At 39.1% G+C, this 19731-nt stretch overlaps 1 protein-coding gene across 1 annotated transcript in view; it reads left to right on the forward strand.

The window, feature by feature from the left end:
- Lancl3 (LanC like 3) overlaps positions 1-19731 on the forward strand; it is a 130020-nt gene that overhangs the window by 101683 nt on the left and 8606 nt on the right. The window contains exons 2-4 of the mRNA XM_013348338.2: positions 7879-8002; positions 11528-11725; positions 17812-18019. Coding sequence (XP_013203792.2) covers positions 7879-8002; positions 11528-11725; positions 17812-18019 — 530 coding nt within the window. The remainder of the gene's footprint in view (positions 1-7878; positions 8003-11527; positions 11726-17811; positions 18020-19731) is intronic.

Below are 19731 nucleotides of genomic sequence, written 5' to 3' on the forward strand. Positions count from 1 at the left end.
ACTAGCTCTGTAGACCAGGCTGGTCTCGAACTCACAGAGATCAGCCTGCCTCTGCCTCCCGAGTGCTGAGATTAAAGGCGTGCGCCACCATCGCCCGGCTCAGTCTAAAGGATTCTTAATAGTATGTTCTGGAGAGCTGCTGTAGTGCTCATCCATATTCCTTCAGTCTATTTTTCATCGTGGAGAGTGTCTTAGTTTCCCTCAGTTATGACAGATAGTTTTACTGGGTTGATGGAGGAAGGTCATTGGTTAATTAAATAAAGAAGCTGCTTGCCCTGATAGGTTAGAACGTAGGTGGGAGGAGTAAACAGAACGGAATGCTGGGAGGAAGAGGAAGTGAGGTCAGACTCGACAGCTCTCCTCTCGGGGGCAGACGCCTCAGAGACACACGATGCTCCACTCTTGTGGGCAGAGACGAGAGCTCTGCTCTCTGAGGCACACGCAATGAAGCTCCAACCCAGGATGGATGTAGGCTAGAATCTCCCTGGTAAGCCACCTTGTGGGCTACAGCAGATTATTAGAGATGGGCTAGTCCAGGTGCGAGAGTTAGCCTAGAAGAGGCTAGATAGAAATGGCCAAGCAGTGATTAAATGAATACAGTGTCCGTGTAATTATTTCGGGGCATAAGCTAGCCGTGCAGGCAGCGGGGTGCTGGGAAGGCAGCCCCGCAGCTCCAATTACTACACCCCCTGAGCCCCTGGATGATCCTGACTAATGCAAGCCCAGTAGTCACCAACAAGTTGAGAAACACATATATAAGAACAGATTTCAGCTTCACTCCTTGATTTTAAAAAAGAGGGAACTGAATTCTCATCACTTAACCATGATCATGGTGCCAAAATTGGATCTCAAGCGCCAAATTTCCAGATTCCTCATCCAGCTCACTGTCTGCAGTTTCGTCATTAACCTCCAACAAGTGGTATACTTCTAGCTGGCTTGGAAACCTTGGGTAGTGTTTGGAAGGCCTCTAGCCTGACTCAGCATATCCATTCATGTGCACGTCACTGTCTCCCTTCTACTTGTGTTTGTCATACACTAAAGTCTGTTTTTCTGTACCTAGGCAACCTGCTGTTTATCTTCCATATAACCTTCCTTTTCTTCCTCCTCCCCTTTTTCTTTTCCATATTGCCTTTAAACATTTTTGCAGTAATTTGTGATTTCATGGTAATACCTTTCAACATTGAAATTTTATAATTATTTGGAGAACTTAAAAAATATGGAGATGCTGGAATGCTCTCCTCAGGGACTATGATGGCATTAATTTGGCCTTAGGTCAGGGCATCAATAATTTTCAAATTTCCCCAGTGACTGCAATGTATTACCGTATATTAAGAACTGCCTTTTCTGTAGGAGTCTCACCATTACCTGAGTAAATAGATGTGGTAAGCGTCTTGATTCGCTTTTGGTTCAGGCTCTGAGTCATCATCTAGTCACTGGATCCTGACTGGGTGACCAGTATCTCTAATGAGTCTTAAAAATCAGCAGTCCACAAAAATGAAGTAAAACCTGTTTTGTTTTTTTTCATTTTCTGGCTCTCAGTGTTTTGTTGGTTCTTGTTTCCTGACATGAGAAAGGAATGGGAACAACAGTGAAATGGTATTGGACCAAATGTTTACAACTGAAATTCCCTGCTGAGTCCCTTTAACGGCTGGAGAATAATCATCGCTCCAGCAACCTGCCTCCCATTCCTCCTTGCCCAGCATAATAATAGTCAGGGAGCATCAGGAAAACCAGATGGAACTTGCTCATTCTGCACCAGCACACATGCCCCATTTGGAGACTAATTAAGAAAATAACAAACCTGGCCACATTGGCTGAGAGCGCTTCCCACTGGGGTTTGTAAATTTGGACATGTTTTTCCTGCATGCAGCATATTGATAGACAATGTCCCATTGTTGCTTCCTCTTTCTGAGTAATCTAATGATTGTATAACATGATGCTTGACACTCCCTCTTGCTTCTCTGACTGTTTTTTTCAAACTTCCTATAGTTCCTTTATTCTAGTCTTCTTACTACTTCCCAGGAGAAGTCCTGTGTAGTAACCAGCCTCTGTCTTTGCATCATCCTTTGCCACTTCAGGTGTGGTCCAGAGGCAACATCACCAGCCTCAGCATCATCTGGCAATTGTTAGAAATGGAGAACCCTAGCCTCACCCTAAACCTAACAGATTTGGAATCTTCATTTATTATCAATAACTTCAACTTGACTTGTGTGTATATTGTTGTTCCAAGTTTCTGTCTTCTCAGTGCCCTATGTAAATACCCACCCACTAAAGAGATTTCATGAAAGGCCTGGCGTTTCTAAGTAACCCAGAGAACCCCAAGCAGAATACAGCCCTAGAGACAGCAGAAGTATAACTCCAACCATGTGTGATTATTGTTCTTATATAAAACCTCTGTAACATTTTAAATTGACATTATTTAGATTGGTAATTTTTTAAAAAAAATAACTCTACAGTGGAGAATAGGATACTATTCTCCTTTGCCCTGTTAACCCCTGGAAACGCAGAATTGTTTTCTGTCATGTAGACATGTCATGTGTTGGTATTTATCTTACTGGTACCATACCTTGAGACAAGAGACACATCTTTGAAGCTGCTGTATTCCTGAGTACCAGTAGCGAGGGAGTACACATCCTAACTACTGGTAATAACCCTCGTTTGTTGGGTGAAAGGAGGCTATAGTATCCTTTCTACGGGTTGATACAAAAAAATGTGTAGGTAGGAGCCTAGCATGGGGCCATATACCTTTAATTGCAGTACTCCAGAGGGAAAGGTGGGCAGATCTCTGTGAGTTTGGGACTAGCCTGGTCTACATAGTGAGTTTGGACCAGTTAAGACTACATAGTGAAACTGTGTATCAAAACCAAAAATGTCTAAGTAGGAAATGGAGAATTCCATGCTGACTTTCAATTTTCTGGTTCCTGGCTTTAAACTTTATCACAAAGTTCTTGCTGTCCCTCTATAATAAAATCAAAACATCAATTTGATTGATTTTCTAAGTTGCTAAACGACTTCTAAAGCACTATCTTTAATACCTGTTTATAAAAACTTGTCAATTTCCTTTTGTTCATATAGAAACCAAGGTCCTTGCCATGATGACAATGGACTAAACCTCTGAAACTGTAACCAAGCCCCCAATTAAATGCTTTCTAAGAAAAACAAAAAGAAAAAAGAAAAGAAACCAAGGATGTGGTAGTTACAGTTGAGGAGTGGTTCTGGGGGCTGGAGAGATGGCTTAGCAGTTAAAAGGACTGTCTACTCTTCCAGAGAACCAAGCTTTGATTCCTAGCACCCATATGGCAGCTTACAACTTTCAGGAACTACCATCACAGGGGGATCCCATCCCTATTCTGGCCTTTTGGACACTGCGTACATGTGGTGCATCATAGATTTATATTCAGGCACAAACTCATGCACATAAAATTGAAAATAAAATCTTTTGCAAAGTATTTTTAAAATATGGAAAGCCTGGCTTATGTAATTTAAATATGCAGTATCATCAGGCTTTCATCTAATACCAGATGAATTCACAGATAATAACTGCAGAAGCCTATGCTTCTCAAGCTCTCATCTGAATTCATGCCACCTGGCGATCTTGTGAAAATTCAGTTTCTGATTCTGTGGATTTTGAACCAGAGCTGGAAATCTGTATTTCTAAAGGTTCTTAGATGGTGGCAGGACTTCTGGTCCATAGACCACATTTGAAGAGAATATGCATCTGAGATTTCAGATGTTTACAGTGAGCTTTGATACTGCCCAAGGACTGAAGTCTCTGTTGTGTATCTTAGATTCAGGCATCATTGTTCAATCTATACTGGTAGGTAGCAGAGTTGATATGTTTATGTGGAGGATGGCAGTGTAAATAGAGAAAGCACTGGCTTTCTATCCATGCTGTTCCAGTTAGGGTTGCTGCGGGGAGGGGAGACAACAAGCCTGAGGCTCTCTAAAATAACTCAAGTTGGGAGGATGGATGAGAGTGTGTGCTGTATAAAAACTTGGCAGGAAGCCCAAAAGGGGATTTCCTTAAACTGTCATGAGTTAAGAGTTATAGGGACCAGCTACCTTTCTCTAAGTTCCTTTCCACGTAATTGTTTCTGCCCTAGCTTCCTTTCACTCTGAGTTTGGGGTGAGCTCCACAGTCTTTCTCCCCCATAGCTCCTGCATGTTTCTACGAAGTCTCAGCTGCACATGGGTCCATCCTGCCGTAACCTGACCTGCTGTCGCCATCAGCTGTCATTGCTGACAGCTTCATTTCTTTCAGAATATGCATTTCAAATTGTTGAGAAGAGAAATTTAATAGCATTGGATGCCTTAGTATACTGATAGACCTTGGATTTCACTGCTACTATCTGAAAATCCAATTACTGCCAATGGGGGAAGGGCCAATGGTATTTGATGCCCAGACAAAGAAATACAGCTAGCAAAGATTGCTCTTTCGTAGGGGCTGTGTGCTAGTACAGAGTCTGTGGTGTGGGGCAAGCACCTTGCAGCCTACTCCATTTTATTCATTTCCTTAATGAAGGTCATCTCTGTATGGATGTGGTTCAGCCACAGCCTTCAGGCAGGAGCAAGAAACATACCATTTGTTTAATTGCTCTTTCATCTCTTCATACTAGAGGCCAGCCTAATAAGAATATGTTACACGGTCAGTGAAGGGAATCAGTTAACTAATGAAACTGTTTAAAGCAAACCACCACAGACCTGCTCAGCATTTTTGAGATATCTTTATTTTAATTCAGCCTAAGCCAAGGAGGTTGAAAAAAAACACCAATTAATCCAAAGTATCAACACAGCATTAAGCCTTCAGGGTTAAGAATACAGGAGAAGGCATCAAGCTTCTTGTAGGAACAATCTGATCGGTGGACAGGGAGCTCCTCTGTAGCTTTCTGTCCCTTCCACCTGGAAAGGCTGCTTTCTCATTTCCCGCTATCTGAGTGTACCCAGGGGCCATATCCTCAGAGGGAGTGCACGTGCTCAATTCGCCTTCCTGAGTGACCGAGCAGGAAATGAGATGTTTGAGAAAGCAGACTGGAAAGGGACCCAAACTCAACCCTTACCCCTAAGACTCATGCCCCAATACTTTGCTTCTGTGTTGTTTGTTGGAGGGGGAGGGGCATGTTCTTTCTCAATCTTTCTTCCCACATACAGACTTTTAGGGAGAACTATTTTCAGTATTTATTTGCTGATCAATAAACTCAAGGGTAGGTCTTGTCTGTTCTCAGAGATAAAGAACTGCGGGCATAACTACTCTCTATCCAGCTGAACAAGCACCGGTGTTCACTTTGTTTTTCACGGTGTTTCTGTGAGATAAGAAGAGACCGCCCAGACATGATGCATGACCAGGCAAGGTTTTGAGAGACTATTTTATGAATTCCTTCCCTATTTTGAATGGTAGGATGAAAAGAATGGGGGAGGGTACCATACACAGAACAAGCTGATTTTTTTCTGGCTTCAAAATAAATAGGAGAATAAGAATACATGTGCAGCCGAGTCAGTTTTCAGTTCTGAATATGAAAAACAAATAGAAAAACTGTAGTAATTTAGTAATTTAGTGACAATTTTCTGCCAGAGAAATTGTCTGTCATGTGAACTCAGAATCAATATAGGACAGATAAGACCTGTGGATAGCCAAGGAGCAAGATATATTCCTAGGAAAATAAAAGGTGAATGGAACCAGATTAGAATTGTATTAGATCCAAACCCTCCAAGCATCTTAGCAATTTTCTGAAAGAGAGCCACGATGGAGGAGCTGGTTTGAGATTAATGATGTAAGACTTTAAACAGTAAGATTCAGTATAAAATCAGTTGCTCTTACTAAAGAAAAGAGAGTGTTTTCATATGGCAAGTAAATTTGGGGCCAACAACTTACATAAGTTGAGTCAAAAAATCTTTTAGGAAAAATATGCATGCCATTAGGCTAAGGAAAGACCCGAGTTTGGGTGGATGTGACACTGGCGGTACATAGGAAGATGGGAATTTTATGGGTAGAAAGAAAAGAGAGATAAACTCAAGAGACAAAGATAGGTAGTGAGTAAAAGGAAAATTGAAATTAAAAGTCATGATGTAAATGTTTCTGAGCAAGTGGAACTGAGGATAGAGTAAAATCTTAGGGAAGCTGAGCAGCACTTCATCGTCCACGTTTCTTTCCATCTCTAGGTTCATGAATCCAACAAACTGTTGTCTCTCATCTCCATCAGCAGGTAGTAAATTCCCTATAGGGCAGAACGTAGCCCATACTTTCAAGAATCTCCCTATGAGATCAAGTGAGGGCCTTACTAGAATAGAAACTCAATAAATAATAATTGGTAAATTAATGAGTAGATAGTTCCCTTTTTTCTTGAATACATTTTGAAATGTGGTATCAGTATATAGGCCAGGCAAACCTAGAACTTGAGATTTTCCTGATTTAGCTTCCCAAGTGCTTGGATTACAGGATGTGTGCCATACTCAGTAACGGATTCTTCTTTAAGTAATCATCTTGTTAAGTAAGTCCTAGATTTGTGGAACCCAGAAAATGGATTGTACTTTATTTTCCTAATATTGATTAAAACAGGGAATTTATGGTTTAGATCATTATTGTTTTATTTAAAAAATAATTTGTTGGTCTAATGACAGATATAGATAAGTGAGCCCTATGGGTCTTTAGGAGAGAGGCCTAGATTCAGTGATGTTTTTCTTGCTCCTAGAGTCAATCAGGCTGGACTGTAGATAGCTTTTTCCAGGTCAGCCTGACCAGTACTTTTCTATTACTGTTTGCCTTTTTGGGAAGCTTGGTGTCCTCAGAGCAAGTCAAGATCTATTATGTTCACTGTCCTAACGCCAGCACCTACAATAAGCTTGTTTGAAATGGAATACACGCTTAAGAAATGATTGTGAAAAGAAGGGGAAGAGAAAGGAAGCAAGAGTAGGGGTAAAGGAAGGAGGTTTCTGTTTTTTATACTTCCCCTAAAACTTAGTCATCTGTTATCAAAGTTTCCTCTTCCCCCAACCTCAATTTTTGTGTTAGGCACCAGAGATTCAAACTAATGAAACTTAATCAGACTGATGCTCTTAAGGGACTGATAGTCTAGTGAGATACAGAGCTAAGACAGCAAGAGGGGAAGTGTTTCATCATAACAGGAAGCTCGATAATAGAGTAAACAAACCAAAGGAAGCATCCAGTTGGCCCCTGAGGGGAGACAGGTCACTGAGCATAGTGCAAACCAGAGGAGAATATTAACAAGCTCCTTTGTGCTTTGGAGGCTTGACAGAGTCTCCCTTCATAATCCTAAAACTGATTATACACAGTTTGAGCAAAATGTGAAAGACCACAAGCCCTTGGATTTCAGCCTTTCTCAATTCGGAATCATTTTAGTGATTAAGTGATTTTTGTCTTGGCACAACTGGACGTTGCTTTCATTCCGGGAACGCAAGTGGATGCTCTAAATTTGTCACTCAGTGGCTTGATGTAGAGACATGGCTTTATATGCACAGCCTAAATGCCTCCAATTAAAGGCCTGATGTCTGGGACAGACCTGTATGTAGCATACACTGTGGCAGGAGTAGTGGCTTTGTTAAGCACAATCCATTAGCATCAGCGTTTGTTCTTTCCTGAGGAAATTCTTGTCCCCATGACAAGGATTAATGATAGAACATGTATATGGTGGTCTTTGTATTTTATAACAACCTATCACGGCTAAAGTGTCTATTTTAACTGTTCTGAAGAGGGTAGATAAACTTGAATCAAAAGAAGGAGAACAAGTCGCAAAATAGGAAGGAAGTTTGGCTAAATTTTTACATATAGGATGATAACCTTTTTAAGCCCTCTGATTTAATGTTTGAGGGGCCGGAGATAGAAGTCCTGCTTTGACTTTGACTTTTTGATCTTTCCTTATTCAGGTATTGACCCCAGCACAAATTAAATCAATATGCCAGGCAATTTTGGACTCTGGGAAGCAGTACGCCCTGAAGAAGAGAAAGCCGTTCCCCCTGATGTATTCTTACTATGGAACTGAATACTTGGGTGAGTGGCACATGCCTATAGGCTGGAGAGTCTCTACTGGTAACATTGAATAAAGAACGAATTCTTTCAGTTTTGCTATAGAGCAGTGATTCTCAACCTGTAGGTCATGACCCCTTTTGGGGGTCTACTGACCCTTTCACAGAGGTCGCATATCAAATATCCTGCATACCAAATATTTATAATACGATTCACAACAGTAGCAAAATTACAGTTATGCTGTGGCAATGAAAATAATTTTATGGGGGAGGGTCACCACAACATGAGGAACTGTCTTAAAGGGTCACAGCATTAGGAAGGTTGAGAACCACTGCTGTAGACGGTCATTATTCATGAGCAAAAAATACTTTAAAGCATTTGAAAACAAAAATTTAGATATAATTTAATACCTTTTCAAAGTGTGAATGATGGTAATATAAATATTTTAATATTTATGTTCACTAAAGCCGAAAACCTTATTATCAACCACTTATTTATTTGAGATAGAAGTCTCAATACATTGCTTAAGCTGCCCTTGAAGTATTGGATTCAAACAAATACCCTACATTAGCTTCCTGAGGGACTGGGACTATGGGCATATATCATCTTAACTTTGTTGAAACATGATGAACAATTATTACACTGATTCTAAGTACTGTTTTTGAATAGGGGAATAAGATCAATTCAGTAAGTTTTTAATGATAGCAGATTCATAACAGGCAACTGAACTACAGTGACTAATTTTGAGGTCCAATTCGTGTAAGCAAAAGATGAGTCCCCCCACCCCAGTTTGAGTCCTTACATTCCTGAGCAAGACTTGTAAGACATACTTAAGTGGTGTTGTGTCACAAAGTGACCTCTTATCTTTTAATTATTGTTTATGTTCCTTTTACCTAGAATGTTTCACTTCCCAGATACCCCTCATCTGCTTCTAATACTCAGACTTCCAAACTTTGTGCAAGCCTTATGAGATATACTGAGACATATTCTGTGTCTTAGGGAAAAAGGTAGTTGAAGCCTATCTTGAGAATCATTAACATGTTTCAGGTATTTTCCCCTGAAGCAAATAGGGTGACATCATGGTATCATGCCCACATTGTTGAGGGAGTCCTCACTGTAACTTCTTATAATCTGTGACTCACTTGTTCAACTGCCCTGTCAGGTTTTATGCACATTCAGGCTAGGGATTCATTTATTTAGCTCTGTGATCCTTGGACCTTTGCCACGAGGCTACATTTAATGAGGTTATCTGAATGAATGGCCAAATGGCTAATGAGCAACATTAGTGCGAGCTTTTTCAAAGAAGTCTTGCATTCTTTTCTAAGTCTTTGTAGGATCAGACCTTGAAACAGGATTTGAGTATAAAAATCTTATTTGAAATGTGATCCTAGAAAGCATTGCTAGGGGAGTGGAGAAATGAGACAAGGAAGAGGAAGAATTTCATTGTGATATAATGAGCAGTTTTAGATAGCACAGGCTCTGTGTTAGACTTTGGAGCTGCTTTGACAAAAGGCCTGCTGTAACAACTTAAAGGAGGGGACATTTCAGAAGGTACATTCTATTGTCACTTGACTGAACTCATTCTGGGCCCATAATAGGGAAGAACATCATGGGAGCAGAACCATATAGCAGCAGTTACTCCTCTTGTGCAGATGAAAATCAGGGAGAGGGAAGGAAGAAGACCGTCAAAGATATATACTAAGCAATGTGCTTCTTCTAGATAAGCTTCATATTCCAACAGTTCTACAATATCCCAAAATAGCTCCACTCACTGGAGCACAAGCATTTACTGTATGGCAAATATTTCATATTCAAACTGGAATAGGCTCATTTTCCCTGGAGACTCTTAGAAGACAGATAGGACATGCCTCATAATTGTCTTACCCAGTCTGAGAAGTTCAGATATGTATCTGTGCATTTCCTGCTGTATTGGTTGGCTGCTCCAGGGGTGTTAATTCTGAATGTGTTGAGCATATTCCTGTGGCCAGAGAAGAACTCAGGCAAAATAAGAACTATTTAAGGTAGGGAGTTTGGAGAGAATAGATGTACCTGAGTGGAAAGTTTGCCAGCATACTAGCAGTGTCTTTTACAGTTCTTTCATTAATAGTATTTTTTAAAGATAAATTGACATTCTGGCCATTGATATACATACTACATACCACATTTATGATAAATATGGAAATACTTTCCTGAAAACTCAAACTTCCTTTTAATAATTGTTACCATATATAATATGTTTTAATGTAAATCTAAACAATATGCATCATATATATTCTAAGCTGTATATGTTATATAATATGTGAATATTTATATGAATATTGTTTATTTGTATAAATAATGAAGCACTAATAAAGGAACTGGCTTAAAGGATTATAAGGCTGAAAAATCCAGACCTAAAAAGGTCAATATTGTAAGATTCAGGCTGAGTCTAAGTCCCCAGGGAGAAGGCAAATGCCTAAGCTGGAGAATTATTTCTTAGTGTTTTTGTTCCATTCAGGCCTGATGAGTGGGTGAGGACTACAAACATTAGAAAGGGAAATCTTTAATCATTTTTATAGATTCAACTTTTTTTTTCAAGGTAGGGTTTCTCTGTGTCACAGCCCTGGCTGTCCTGGAACTGTTTTTGTAGACCAGGCTGGTCTTGGACTCACTGAGATCTGCCTTCCTCTGCTTCCCGAGAGCTGGGATTAAAGGTGTGCACCACCACTACCCAATGCCAGGTTCAGCTTTTATTATTGTCTCTATAAGCACTCAAAAAGACGTACCTAGAAATAATGTTCAACAAAATCTCTGGGTACCATCTTGCCCAGTTCAGTTGCCACATAGACTCACTTACGCTCCTGCTGCAATCTACTATATAGAGTACTTCACCTGTATTCTAAAAATTTTTTCAAATATGATTCACTTTCTGAACTGAATGAGGAGAGGTCTCTTCAAGAGTATAGGCAAATTCATATTCATCTTTGTGTCTCCATGGTGAGATAATGTCCAAAACACAAGTATTCATTGTGAAGACTTCAATGAATTCATGCCAAGAGAAAGGGCTTTTTTCTCTCTTTTGTTTACTCATCTATCTTTACCATCTAAAGATCTAAAGCATCTGGTGCATAGTAGATGCTTAATACTTATATTTTAAATAGATTGATGGATTATTAAGATATCAAGATAAAATTGATCTTAAGCATTTTGGGAATATTTTTATAAGATCAAATTTTCTATAAAGAGCTTAACAGTTTTAGTTAGGGTTTGTGGACCATATGGTTTCAGTCACAAATTCAAGTCTGCTGTATGATGCGAAGGAAGCAGAGAACAATGTGCAAATGGCTATGTTCTAATAAAACTTTATTTACAAAAGTAATGAGTGAGCCAGATTTGGACTGCAAGCTATACTTTTCTGCTGGTTTAGGTTTTAGCAACTCAATTGTTATAGTACTATATGTGCTTTTAAATAATATTTTAATGTAAAACAAATCTCACAATTTTCTTTTCACTGGATCAAACTACCTCGCCTCGCTTGATGGATAAATGATGCTTGCTTTGTCCACACAGGGGCAGCTCATGGCCTGTCATCCATTCTGCAGATGCTTCTTTCTTACCACGAGCATCTCAAGCCTTCAGATCGGGAGCTGGTGTGGCAGAGTGTGGATTTCCTCATGGAACAGGAACAGAATTGCAACTGGCCACCTGAGCTGGGAGAAACGATCGAGAGAGAGAATGAACTGGTCCACTGGTGCCACGGTGCTCCAGGTCTCGCATACAATGTTGTCTGAAAACAGAAACAGGGCCGCCTTTCACTGAGCTTACACAGAGGGAGGTTCATTTTTCTGACATCTGAGGGTATTTCTCATCCTGGGCCATAGCTATCAAGCTGAAATTTTTGAATTTTATAAAATAATATCTTGATCTTTAAAGGATTTCTGAAAATCATTCCACAGGTTGAAAAAAATACAGCTCTCTATCCACAGTGTTAAACAAGCACTCCCTCAAAATGTAATGTGAGTCACATATGTAGTCTGAACTATTAGGGTATTTGAGTGGTAGAGCGAGTGATGAGTATGTTCAGCCTTCTGGGTTTGAGTCCCAGAATATATGCACAAAAAGAATCAGTAGCCACATGTTCAAAAGCAAAAAAGAAATGGGTATAATTAATTTTAATAATATGTAACCCAAATATTATTTTAGTAGGGTACTAATTTAAAAATAGATATGACTGGGCTAGGGACTAAAGGCACTGCTGGTAGAACGTTTGCCTGGAACACAGAGGACCTGGATTCAATCCAGAGCACTAAAAATAATGTTAGTGTACATTCTTTCAGACATTGAAATCCTTAAAATTTCCTGTTGATTTTAAAGTTATATAACATTATAATCAAATGCTGCATTTTAGAGTCTTTTTAGCTACATTGGAAAGTGCACATCCACAGCCTGATCACTTTGATGGTGGCCTCTGTCATGCCTAGGAGCCTCACAGCTTGTAAATCTCTAATCCTAGGATCTATCACAACCCAGTGAATTACAACGTATATTTGACCAGTATCCTTATGAAACTTGTGTTAATCTTTAAGTTTCAGATGCATGGCTTTGAAATTCTTGGTCAACTGAGTATTTCCAATAATAATTAATAAAATGTCTAATGAAATAACAACCCATCTCCCAATGAATTCTGAAATTGAGCCTTGAAACCAGAAAAACTTCACTATTCTATCCCACGTTTTACAAATCCCATTATGCAACTAACTAGCCTTTTGAAGAAGGAATAATTTAAAAGAAGTTAAATTCAAACAAATAAATTCGGTTAATTGGCAAGGAGACCGGAATTATCAAATAATACAGTTATTAAATTTGTTTTTGACAATTGCATGTGCATATAATGCTTTTATAATCTCCCCTTCCAAAATATTTTGATTATGAATGAATTTAGTTTACCAGGCTGTGCTTCAAACAGAAGAGCACAACTTTAAATTGCATTTGATTTATTTTTGTCTTGTTACCTGATTTTTATTGCCTCCCTTCTCCCTGTAATTAATGTTCTTTAATCAAATTAGAGTTCTGTTTTATCCTTGATACAGTTTGAATAATATGTCACTGTCTACTGTCATATTTTCTTTGCCTGCCACATTTAACTATGGAAGGAATGGCAAATTGTGTATTTTAAAAGTACCAAGACATAGTACATTATGTTCGGGCTAGCTGCTGTCAGGTATAATTTGTGCCCATTACTTCTTGCTTTGACCTTTTTGGGGAGAAAAAACACAGCAGTTATTTCCCATTCTGGAAATCATGTTTCTTGTTATACTCAATACTTCTATTTCACCTTCCCCTTAATCATTCTCAGCGGTGGTCTCTGGATATTCTCCAAGCATCCCAGGATTCCTAAATTCTGGAGATGTCCCAAATTAAATATAGACTATTTTAAAAGGACTCAGTATGCTAGTAAAAGCCCTTAATAGAGTAGAAAGAAATCTACTAAAATGAGTGGGTGAGCCTGTTGAAGTAGGTGTTTAAATGACTGTTATTGTACCCTTTCTGAATACCAAATGCCATCTGTTTCAGCAGGTCATGGATAGGATTCATGACATTGGAGACTTTATTTACCCTCCTGTAATATTCACTCTAAGTGTTTTAAGAAGAGTAACATAAATATATTGCTTCAAATCAAAACTAAGTCCATGTAGTCACCAGGGTATGAAAAAGAAACCGATTAACTAATTAAATAAGGTCGTTATTTCTGCTTACCTCAGCCCTCACCTAATAGTGATTATAAAACTGGCCATTGCAGGTCAGAGACAGTCAAGATCTCACTGAAGCTGACTACAAGAAATTTCTCTCCAAATTCAACAGGAAATGGCCTAGAAAAAAAAACAATTTTATTTGTTTGAGAAAAATTTTGAGAAAAGATTTGTGAACAGCACAGATGGTTTGGGATGACAGACCATTCCTATGATTAAAAATCTGCCAGAGATAATCTATAGTGTGGAACTTCATTAATGCTACCTTATTTACACCTTAGCTTCCTATGGGCTTTCTTTCAGCTCACCTCTACAAGTGACTACCCTAGATATTAGGTATGAAATACATAACTAGTTCTTGACTATAGATGAGCAACCCTGGGGTCTAATTGTAACTCTAACAAGTGACCTTGAAAAAAATCTGAAATGAGTATGCTGAAGTGGAGTAGTGAATTTCAGTATTTTTGTCATCATTGACACATCTTCACATCTGGACCTTTGCCATTCCTAAGGGAAGTATCTCAGATACTTTTATAAATACCTACAGTGACATGTAGCTTTGTGTTCTTAAATACAATAAAGTATTGCAGGAAGACTCATGTGATCCCTTCATAACCTTGATCACTCTGAAATACAGTATGGAAGTCATTTTCAGAATCATTAAAACAAATGTTGTGGCTAAAATAACCTCCCTGGCTGCATCAGGTTACAGCATTACTTTGGTAACACTGACAGTGCACTTCCTTTATTCTGTGTGAAACACAGGTGTGAGCAGTTTTGAAATTTCATTCCACAAAGGCTCTTGGGTAGGTGACTTTGAATAAAGAGCAAAGCTCCTGGAGCACAGATTGGTAGCTAAGTTTGTAATGACTCAACAAAATTACACATCCTAGCATGAACCTGGGTGGTGATGCTCCAGTATGTTGAAGTAGTGTATTCTATCTGTCACAAGTCTCTGAAGACCCCACATTTCAAAGATTTCACCTCCCCAAACCATCTTTATTACGTTGTGATTTAATTTCCTGGTTGTATTTGGCAAAGTCATCGCCGTCACTGACTTCTGTTTTATATCATTGAAGACTAATTCGTGGTCGTAGGAAAAAGCTGTGCTAATTCCCATCGCAGTCAAAGAAACATGACATCCTTTCCTTTAAGAATCAGAAGCGTTAGGATGTTTTCCATTAGGTCAGAGTAGGTGCTAACAAATTTAGAATATGTTCAAGGCCCTACTCTGTCCAGAGCCCTAGGATCCATAGCTTCTTTTTTTTTAACTATCTGGGGCTAATGCTTGATACAGCAATTGAAACCATCTCAGTCGATCTTCTTTTCTACATCTCTGCTCTGCTTCTAGTGCCAGCTTCCACTAAAGCAATGGTGCTCGACCTTTCTAATGCTACAACCCTTTGATACAGTTTCGCACGGTGTGGTGACCCCAACCATAAACTTATTCTCATTGCTACTTCATAACTGTCATTTTGAAATGGTTATGAGGGGTAATCCAAATACCTGATATGCAGGGTATCTTATATGAAATCCCCGTGAAAGGGTTTGAGGCTCACAGTTTGAGAACCAGTGTGCAGGGTGCTAAATGAGGTATTGCAGGGACAACAGACATTTGTGGAACTATTTGGTAGCAAAGCACCACACCAGATGAGGAGAAAAGAAAAGGAATATGATAAAAATTCCTGCCCTTTAGTGGTTTGCCTTAGAGCAGGGGAGGCAGACATTGAAACAGATAGTTTAAATTTGGTTATGTATAAGTGCTACATTATATATAGTGTGAGATAGGATCCAAGAAGAGAGATTTCTCATGCTGCCTCCAGATTCAGTGAAGGCTTCCTAAAGAAAGTGATTTCTGAGTTGAGTTGTGCCAGGAAAAACAGGAGGCTTCTTCCAAGAATAACAGGCACTCAGTAGCATTGGATTACTGCAGGTAGTCTGGTTTTATGGAAGTTAGAAACTTCAGTCCAGGAATGAAGAAGCAGCTAGCGGACAGAGCAGGATGTTGTTCATGAAGGGCTTTCTGTATCATGCTATGGTGCCTGTATAATAGGGAACCCTTTGGCTTTTCCTTGGCTAAAACACTTTCCACCTAACACACTCTTTTCTGTGTGTCTGGAAGCAGGCTGTACTCTCAAGGGAGCCTACTAGGCCAAGGGTTGTTGGACAAAGAAGCTAAGAAAAGCCAGAGAAATGGCTTTCATGGAGACTGGCTTTACTCTGTCTGATTCTGAGGGATGCTAATAGGCACAAGATCCACTGAAAGTTTGGTTCTGTGTTCAGGCAAGAGAGTAGTAGACTTTTGTATTCCATGATAGCTCCAGAGGGCTGAGTATTTGATACAATTTTCTGTTTGCCTGTGGGGCAATCTCTAAAGGCAGGAATCCAGGACACGTGTTAGCAGCCAGCTGTTAAAAGAATTCAGGCGTGGTCTGCTTCCTGATAAGATAAAGGGAAGCTGAGTCAGTTACCTCATTGATTACTGCTCATCATCCAGAACTCAATTATAAGATGATAATCTAGTAGGCCTTTCCCACCAGCAGGGACTCTTCCTGTGTGTTTCCATAACTATATTTGTCATTACATAGCCTAGTTTGCACCTCCAGATTAAGCTATAAAATCCATTAAAGACAGAGGCCTTTTTTATTGATTTTTATTGAGTTGTACATTTTCTCTGCTCCCCTCCCTGCCACTCCCCTCCCCTTCTACCCTCTCCCATGGTCTGCATGCTCCCAATTTACTCAGGAGATCTTGTCTTTTTCTACTTCGCATGTAGATTAGATCCACATATGTTTCTCTTAGGGTCCTCGTTGTTGTCTAGGTTCAGACAGAGGCCTTTTAAAATCAGCGTCTGCCATATAGTTCATGCTCAGTTGGTCTAAACAGTCACTATGTCCTATGAAATTATTCTTCGGCAAATTTCATTTCCATTTTTCCGCTAACGAAGCTAGCTCGGAGCTCTTCTGTCTTTCTTTAGGTGTTTCCTCATAATACTATGTACGAACAATCACATTGTTATTCAAAAATCAAAACCAACTAGTTCATAATAAAAGACTTTTAGTAGTTCCCTATCACCCACAGTATACAGTCTAAAATGCCTAACAAAACTATCATACCATCCAGAATCTGAACTCATTCTTACTCTTACCGTCCTGGTCCCTTGGTTAGGATGCTGCCACCCTGACTTGTGGTTTAAACTTAGATGTCTTGAACCTCTTAGCCTTTGTGATCTTTGGTGCCTAATATGTTTTCCCTGCCTCGTCTTGGGCCTGGCGTTTCTTATGTAGCCTACAAACCCCAGAAAACGCCAGCTTCCATCCAAGGCCTCCCTTGACTGTTTCCATCAGGATAGTTTTCACTTGTCTGATCTCTAGTTTTGCTGACAGCAGCATGGGCCCATGCCTTATTTTAGTCACAGTGTCTACCTAAATTTTAGTGGGTGAGCCCATCAAGACATTTATTCTATTCAAGGCCATTGTTTCCACTTTAAAAATAGAATTTTGGAGGGTGCTAGGCACAAATGCCAGTGCCTCACACTTGCTAGGCAAGCCTTCTACCACTGTGCTAGTCTCTTAGCCCTTTCCTGCCTTCGGGCAAGGAGGAAAGTAGGCTATGCAGGAGCTGGAGTCATCTTGGATTGTTAATTTCACTATGGACTGGCCGACCTTGCAACTTGGGGAAAATAATTTCAATTAATAGTTGTCATGTCTCTTGTTTCTGCTCTTGCTTCTGTACTGGCAAGTTTTGAAAGAATGTTTGTTTCTGTGGAACATGAACTATGGGAAGGGCTAACCTCAAAGCTGGGGTAGACATCTTATTGAGGTTGTGATTGCACTGTCATTTCTGGAAAGCTCCTAGCTTTGCTCTTCAGCAAACGGGTATTGTTATAAATACATAAACATCGCAAATTCTGAACTTCTATAGGATAATGGGTCATATTAGTTGACGTGCTTTAGAAGTCTTCTCTTTGGAAATGTAGCTAGGAATGTAAAAACAAAAGACACTGGGTGTTAGAATATGTGGGGATTCAGGAGGTGTACACCTTTGAGAAGTATGTTATTAAGTCCTGAAAGTCACCTCTTATTGTCATCGATGTTTTTACAGGAATTGCTTATCTGTTTGCCAAAGCTTATCTTGTTTCCAAGAAACCACAGTACCTGGATACATGCATACGCTGTGGGGAGCTAACATGGCAGAAAGGCCTACTGAAGAAGGGGCCAGGGATTTGCCATGGTGTAGCCGGCAGTGCCTATGTCTTCCTTCTGCTGTACCGTCTTACAGGAAACTCCAAATACATCTACCGTGCTCAAAGGTCAGCTGTTTTCATGCACATATTCTTACAAATCCCTTTTGCCCTTGAGACAAGATCTCCCATGTCTTAGGCTGGTCTTAAATTCACTATATAGTGATCAACAACCTTGAATTCCTGACTCCTTAGTTTTCCAGGTTCTAAACTTACAGATGTACTCTACCCACTGAGCTACATTCTGAGTTCTAATTTTCGAAATCTTAATCTAATTGATTTTCTAAGCAGGTAATATAGTCACCTGGTTTCAAATGTGTAAAAAAAAAAGGAGCATAGCATAACGATCATCCCCCCTCCCCAGCCATTTAATTGACTTCCCTGGAGATATTGTCTGGTGTCTCTTCCCAAGTTGTTGTCTGTAAATATGGGAATATATATCAAATTTTATTTTTCTTATACAAATGATAGTGCCTTGTTATCTTGTTGATTATGCTGTATGAATACATAAAGGGCCTTGTCTAACATTTTCGTCAGTCTTACTAAAACAAGAATATTTGACTCCAGTTGTTTCCAATAATTTCATTATAAACAGTGCTACCTTTTACACTGTATGAATAGATTATCCTTTCCTGCCTTCTGTCTAGGAGGGAAGGAGCCTATGCAGGAGGCAGAGTCATCATGGGTTACTAATTTCTTACACTGTGAACCTCCAGACCTTGCAACTGAAGGGAAATAATTTCTAATTCCTAATTTCTATTAATAGTTACCATGTCTCTTGTTTCTTCTCTTGCTTCTGTAGTGGATATTACCTTTGTTAGCAAGTAAATTCCTAAATTAGTCTCTGTAGTTTATTCCCTGAAGCGTTGATACATATGGAAACCAGATGTAGAGCAGACAGCATTGTTTTGAATAGAAATAACTCCATACTGATTAACTATATACGCTGTGCCAGAAAGACCATGAATAGACTATAAATAAACTGGTAGGAAACTGAGCAGTCCCTTTGAAGGCACACGCAAGCTGGCTGTGTAGGTCCTCAGAAGAGGTCTTGATGTTCTTGGGTGGCACTTATGTCTGATAAGTTAGGAGGCTTTGCAGCCACACCCCCAGATGATTTGATTCTCTTGTATCTGAGCTGTCACGTAGTAGAGGCCAAAGAATAGTCCCTCATAGTTGTGAGAATCCTTTTGAAGGGATATACCCAGAATCATATTGGTTATGTGAAATAGTGCCCATTTCTCAGGTGTGTTGGCTGGTTTAAATAAGTTAACACATGAAAATTATTTTATTTTTTAAATTTTTTAAACTTTATTATAAAAAATTTGCAAATAAATACAAGAAAATCATTTTAAATAATGCCTGGAATATATAACTTCTATGTAAAGATTAACTTTTGTTATTACTAAATTTGAGTTTTATCATTTCTAAGTTTTATCTTTGCATATATATATATATATATATATACACATTACTCATTTCTGAAAATGGTATCAATAGTAAAATGAAAACTGTTGTGTCAAAAATGTACTCACTGTTCCCCAAATCAAATTAACCAATTTTCTCAATAATTCTCCGTTAAAATGGGAGCCTGAATGGTAATTATAGAACTAAAAAGAATGGACAATATTGGCTACAGTACATATAAAAACCTAATGGTTCTATAAAAAACACCGAGCTAAGAAAACCTCATCATTTATAAATTACTTATAAATAATAATTTATAAATTTATTTATATGTAGTTATACATATTGAGTTAATTCTTAAGTTACATTATTTT

The sequence above is a fragment of the Microtus ochrogaster genome, chromosome 10, assembly GCF_000317375.1.
Source record: "Microtus ochrogaster isolate Prairie Vole_2 chromosome 10, MicOch1.0, whole genome shotgun sequence".
Classification (NCBI taxonomy): domain Eukaryota; kingdom Metazoa; phylum Chordata; class Mammalia; order Rodentia; family Cricetidae; genus Microtus; species Microtus ochrogaster.